We start from the raw sequence: 6,521 nt of genomic DNA on the forward strand, positions 1-6,521 counted from the left end.
ACATCAACCATTCACTTCCATTTCCTGACTTCATGCATGATGATTTTCATTAATCTTTTATTCAGTCTGATAAGAGTTGTTTTAAAATAACTACTAGTGAGCATTATTTAAAAAAAAAAAAAAGTAAGTACAAGCATGTTATTAAAGCCAGCAAAGCCAAATAAATCTCTTTGCAATTTCTAACAGTATGCATATGCTGCCTGTTTCTTCCTCTGGTTTACAACAGCAAAGCAAAATAGTTCAGGACTCTACAGCAGAGATTTATTTAAAGCTAATGTTTCAGGAGTTTAGCAGAAGCCCTACCAACATAATTACCCCAGCTATTGATTTAAAATATATTTAAAATTTTATGTTGTGGACAAAAAAAATGTGAGATGCTAGGTAAACATAAACAGCCTTTACAATTGTTTTCCAACTTTCTGTATAAAGTAACATTTGAGCTACCTTTGCACAAAGCCCTTTGAAAAAACCACCACCACCGATCAGAATATGCTTAGCCCTAGAATAAATGCACCTCTCAGCCTCTCTCACATGTAGTTCTGGCAGACCATGGCAGGCATATCAGATATTGCACTTTGCTGTCTGCTTTCTATAGAGTTTCTCACTGACGAGGCAGGTTAAAAAAAAAAAAAAAACAAACAAAAACACACACAAAACTGATCCCCCACCAGACACACACACCCTGATTTCTGGGGGCTCCTGTAGCTTGCGGAAGGCAAGATAATATCTAAGTCAGTGAAAAGCAGAAAGCCACCTCTGCGTCTGGGAAACTGAGAAGAGATGGAGCAGGGGATAAGCAATTGCAAGACAACTGTTCAGCATTCACCCTCCCCTCCTAGGGGGCTGCTCAAACTTTCCCATGGAAAGCAGACAGTGGGGGCTGACGAGCACCAGGCTATCCCAGCACAACCTACCTTTGCTAAGCCCCTCTCCAGCCCCAGGAGCAGCAGCCAGCTCTCTGCCTCGGTGCCTGCGATTTCAGAGCCAGCCCTCCCCTTCTCCGCCTGGCACTTCACTCCTCCGGCCGCCCCGCTCTCCCCTCCCAAGCAGCCCTCCCTCCTCGTCCCAACTTTCCCCGGCTAGGGCGAGCCGGCAGGAGGTCAGGCTCGGGAGGGCGGGGAAAGGCGGGCGGGGGCAGCGCCCCGTCACCTACATGCAGGCGAGCGTGAGCCCCGCGGACGCGGCTTCAGCCCAGCAGCCGGCTCCTGGCGAGGAGAAGCCGCAGCTCCAGCTTGGCTCCCATCCTCTGGCCACACGGGGGGCGTGCGCGGAAGGGGGAAATCAGCTTCTCCGGGGACACGCACAGCGGCCACCGGCTGCACCGGCTCAGTCCTTCTGGGCTGCCCTCGCCCGGCCCCCGCTCCTACTCCTCTCGCATCCTGGCGGGGAGCCGCCCCGAGCCTCACGCCGGACTCCGGGGCTCCCCGCAGCCCGCCTCTGCGAGGACTCTGGGCTCTCTCCGGCGCGGGGAGTCTCCCGGCCGCTCGCCCAGGCTCTGCTGTGGCAGCGGTTTCTGGCTGGCTGCAAAGCCCGGGCGAGGGAGGTGAGAAGCAAAACGCCGCCGGCCGAGCGGGAGCGGGAGCTCCGTGCGCAGCCCGCACTCGGCTCTGCTGGGGCCGCAGCGGGCCCCACCCCGCCCGGCTCCCTCGCGCGCCTCCCTTCAGCTCCCGAGTCCCGCCCGCACACACGCGCCCTCCTGGGATCTTACCTCCCCCTGCCCCTCGACCTACCCTTCAGTCCTCTTTGCCTCTCCCCTGACATGAACTCCCGCCATTGCTCGCAATTCCTCCTCCAGCTTGCCCCCTCTCCCCTCCCCGGGGCGCCGCCTCTCTTCGCCAGCCCCGGGGGGAAAGCGAGGCACTTTACCGAGCTCAGGAGGGTTCTACCTGTCTGCAGCTGCCGGGGAAGTGGGAATGGTGGGGTGTGAATTTAAAGGGCAAGAGCTACTCCTGGATAACTCCAGGTATGGCCACTCTTATTCCAAAATAGTGGTGGCCACACAGGTGCAGTGAGTCCTGGCTGACTGCAGTTGTAAACAAGCCCTTTCACTGATATAAAACTGATGCAAATAAGATAAGATTCAGGGCTGCACTCTCTCCTTTCCTTGCCAGTTCCTTCTTTCCCTTCTTCACTTTGCCTTTATTTATATTTTCTTTCTTTTTACTTTACAGAATTCGCTTTCCTTTTTTTTTTTGAAATTGGTATTTCACTCATTCTTTCTACCATTCATTCCTCTCTGATTTTTTCTTCTCTCCACTTACCTTTCTCTCCTCTCTCCTAGTTTTTCCTGCTCTCTTTGTCTCTACCCTCCACCCATTTTCTCCTCCCCTTAGGTGATAGAACAATTTTTATAGTGGGGGTGATGAAAGCCATTCAACAAAACCATAAACCCTGTAAATGATGGAAACCACTTCAAACCAGGTGGTGCTGCCGTACTCCCAGCACCCCTAGTTCCAGCACCTATGCAATCCCCACTGAGATTCACAGTCCCTCCTGGGCTCAGCTGAGGCACCAAACAGAAGTGACCTATTTCTGAGACGTCTGCCATCTATTTGCCAGGTCAAAGCCTTTCACAGGCAGACTCATCCACTGAGGGAGGAAAAAAATAAATAGGTACTTTGGTATACATAAAGCAGGTTGGATTCTCTCAAAAACAGACAGGAAACACAGTTGAGGTATTTCATGAAATTATGTACAGCTAAGTCGACACTCAAACCTGTGACGGTATAATGTCACTTAGGGGTTGTGATTCTTTGACTTTGATATTGGCAGAAAACCTGAGCATAGATGCAGTTATAGCAATGCAAAATAACTTTTGGGCTTGTATCACTTATTTTGTTCGAGGAACGGCATAAACTATACCAGCAAGAGAACTCTTTGCCAAGTATAACGTACATCTCCACTAGGGGGGGTTGCTGGTATAGCTATAGTGGCAAACTCTCAGAAGTGTAGAAAAGAACTATGACTTACCAATTCAACTTATTACCGGATGCACATTATAGTTTTGTCTCTACACATTTATGTCTGTTTCTTAAACAATTGTTACTTAAATATTTTAAACATAGAAAATGAGCAGAGCAATGCATTAAAGAAATGAAGGCAGAAACTGGTAGGGCCAGAATGTTAGCACAATAACTCAGACAAAGTAAAGGGGAGAAAGTAATCTCTAAAAGCATTGTCTACACTACAGAGTTTTGTCAACAAAAGGCAGCTTTTCTAACAAAACAGTGATGGTGTACATGCTACAATGCAACTTTTGGCAACAAAACAAAATAAAATCACCTCAACGAGCGACATAGGGCTATTTATGGCAAAGATTAATCAAAAAAGTGTCATTGTAGATACCGTGCTTGGTTTTGTCACCAAGAGATGTCCCAGAATGCCCATCCTGACCACGCTGGTTTGCAGTTCAAACTCCCCTGCAGCCAGGTGTGACACATGGCCAGAAAGGGTTAAGGATAGGGTTGCAAACTTTCTAATTGCACAAAACCAAACACCCTGGCCCCGCCCCATGCCCTGCCCCTTCTCTGAGGCCCTGGCCCCGCTCACTCCATCCCCTCTCCCTCTGTCACTCACTCTCCCCCACCCTCACTCACTCATTTTCACCAGGCTGGGGCAGGGAGTTGGGGTGTGGGTGGGAGGGAGGGCTCCAGCTGGGGTGTGAGCTCCAGGGTGGGGCCAGAAATTAGGGGTTCAGGGTGCAGGAGGGGGCTCCAGGCTGGGGCAGAGGGTTGGGGTGCAGGCTCTGAGGTGGGCCAGGGATGAAGGGTTTGGGGTGCAGGAGGGGGCTCCAAGCTGGGAGGTGGAGCTGAGGGATTCAGAGTGTGGACTGAGACAAGGGGTTTGGATGTGGGATGGGGTATGGGCTCGGCTGGGGGTGTGGGCTCCAGGGTGGGTCCTTAAATGAGGGGTTTACTCAGCTCTGGGCTAGGGCAGGGAGTTGGGGTGCGGGAGAGGGTGTGGGCTCTGGCTGGCGCTTACCTCGGGGGGGGGGGGTTCTCGGAAGCAGCGACATGTCCCTCAGCTCCTAGGTGGAGGTGCAGCCAGGCAGCTCTGCACACTGCCTCCACTCACAGACACCACCCCCACAGCTCCCATTGGCCGCAGTTCCCGGTCAATGGGAGCTGCAGAGCTGGCACTCAAGGCAGGGGCAGTGCACGGAGCACCCCTGGATGCACCTCCACCTAGGAGCCAAGGGACTTGTTGCCGCTTCTGGGGAGCTGCGCGAAGCCAGATAGGAAGCCTGCCAGCCCCACCAACTGGACTTTTAATGGCCTGGTCAACAGTGCTGACTGGAGCCGCCAGGGTCCCTTTTTGACTGGGCATTCGGGTCAAAAACCAGACACCCGGCAATGCTAGTTAAGCATCCTGTAGGATAAATGACCCAAATTCAAACTTTAGGGACATATTGTGTGTTTACATATATATTGTTAGAGGTTAATAGTGTAACCAAATGGTTTCTGCCTATGCTGTATTCTGTTAATTCAGAGATCAAAAGGAGATCCTAACATTTAAATGAACTGTAAATATAGTGATATCACTGTATTGATCTCTTTTTGAATGTATAGCAAATCACTTGTAAATAATGGAAAATAGGCAATTGCCTTATGTTAATCCATGTAGCTAATTACCATGATGCTTTGGAAAGGGGTCTACTTCAAAGTCCTGATGATTGCCTATTGTTCGCCTAAGGACTCCGAGCTGTCAAGAGAAGGCCTGGAACTGTATAAAAAAACCATTGGGTCCTGATCCTTTTTATCTCAGATCTGCTTGGTGCTTTATGCAAGGAAGCTTAAGTTGTAAGACTGAGATCTCCAGTCCCACCTGAATCACCCTGCATATGAACATTAGACTGAATCTATGGACTAATTCTAAGAACTTTTTGTAACTCTAAAGCTTACCATCTCCACTGTGAAACTGATCTCAGAACTGTACTCATGTCTGTAATGTATACTGATCTTTTAACCAATACTCTCTCTCCTTTTTTTAAAAATAAATTTTAGTTTAATTAATAAGGATTGGCTGTAAACATGTATTTAGGTAAGATCTGAAATATTCATTAACTTGGGAGGTGATGTGTCTGATCCTTTGGGATTGGTAGAACTTTGATATTTGACTTGGGTGTCTGGGTGGAAGCCCAAGGCTGGCTTACCATAAGGGAAGTGTTTATTGGCTTCTATGCAACCAATAAGATATTGTAGAAGTTGTTTTGTGCTGGCTTTCTAAATCTAAGTATCGGAATATCCCCCAGCTTTGGGGTTTGCCCTAATTGAGTAACCTCAGTGTGGCTCCCCTGGGACTCCATCACACCAGGTAAACAAGCATCCATCCCTTCCCCTTTAAACGCCCCAGGGATTTTTGAAATTCCACTTCCTGTTTGCTTGGTAAGGAGAGCTCACAACGCATCTTCCCAGCTGATCGTGGCACCTCCACACGGCAAATGCTCTCCCGCATGGAGCACAGCTAAGTTGCTGGGTCTGCTGAGTATATGGGGAGAGGAGGCTGTCCAGTCCCAGCTATGCTCCAGTCATTGGAATTTCGATACCTACAGGCAGATTTCTCGCAGCTTGTGTGAAAAGGGCGATGACTGGGATAGGGTGTGGTACAGAGCATAGGTGCCGACTTTTAGTTTTCCCCAGGGGTGCTCCAACGCTGCTCCACTCCTTCCCCAAGGCCCTGCCTTGCTCCGCCTCTTCCTTCCCCTCCTCCCCGAGGACCCCACCCACTCACTGCTCTACACCTTCCCTGAGCTGCCAAACAGCTGTTCAGCAGTGGCCACTGATCAGCTGTAGTTGGTGGGTGCTGAACACCCACTATTTTTTTTCCGTGAGTGCTCCAACCCCGGAGCACCCATGGAGTTGGCGCCTGTGGTACAGAGTGAAGATAAAGTAGCTGAGACAGGCATACCAGAAGGCAAGGGAGGCGAACCGTTGCTCCAGTGCTACGCCAAAAACCTGCTGCTTCTATAAGGAGGTGGACGCTATCCTCGGCAGCAACACCACTTCCACCGCCAAGAACTCCTTGGATACTTCGGTGGGACTGGAAATGGCAGAAAGTGGACCTAACCCACAAGACGAAGTCATGGATGAGGAGGTGGAATTGGAGGACAATGTGGAGCCCACAGCAGGGTTGCCCAATGGGGCAGCGAGTCAGGAACTCTTCACCACTCCAGAGGTGTCCAGCCAGTCCCAGCAGTCCCTCTCCGGTGAGCAAGAAGCAGGAGAGGAGACGCCGGTAAGTGATCTCTTTCTATTAATGCTGCTTGGTTATATGACATACAGCTGTTCTTTGTTTTGTATACTGTAAGACTGGATGAAGGGATAGAAATGTGGAAGACAAACTGGGTTTGAGTGTGCTCCAAATTCCCCTGTAAAGCTACGTTGTGCGGCAGAATAGTGTGTTGATGCACAGAGAGATTACACAGGAATCCTCCAGAGAGGTCTCTAGGAATCTTTCCTGGAGGTACTTGCTAATCCTCTGCCGAAGATTCCTTGGCAGAGCTGCTTTGTTCCTTCCCCCAT

General features: G+C 50.1%; 1 protein-coding gene across 5 annotated transcripts in view; it reads right to left on the minus strand.

Moving 5' to 3' along the window:
* Positions 1-2,568, minus strand: part of VWC2 (von Willebrand factor C domain containing 2) — a 113,024-nt gene extending 110,456 nt beyond the window's left edge. The window contains exon 1 of one of the 5 annotated variants that reach the window (XM_074945247.1): positions 2,262-2,568. Coding sequence is in view for 1 of the 5 variants with exons in the window: in XM_074945248.1 (XP_074801349.1) it covers positions 1,731-1,774 (44 nt within the window). In the remaining 4 variants the exon portion in view is untranslated. Of the gene's footprint in view, positions 1-914; positions 996-1,153; positions 1,592-1,730; positions 2,037-2,261 lie in introns of those variants that run through there. The other 4 variants (XM_074945248.1, XM_074945246.1, XM_074945244.1 and 1 more) reach the window with 4 other exon arrangements.
* Positions 2,569-6,521: the final 3,953 nt, after the last annotated feature.

Source organism: Natator depressus, chromosome 2 (assembly GCF_965152275.1).
Source record: "Natator depressus isolate rNatDep1 chromosome 2, rNatDep2.hap1, whole genome shotgun sequence".
Classification (NCBI taxonomy): domain Eukaryota; kingdom Metazoa; phylum Chordata; order Testudines; family Cheloniidae; genus Natator; species Natator depressus.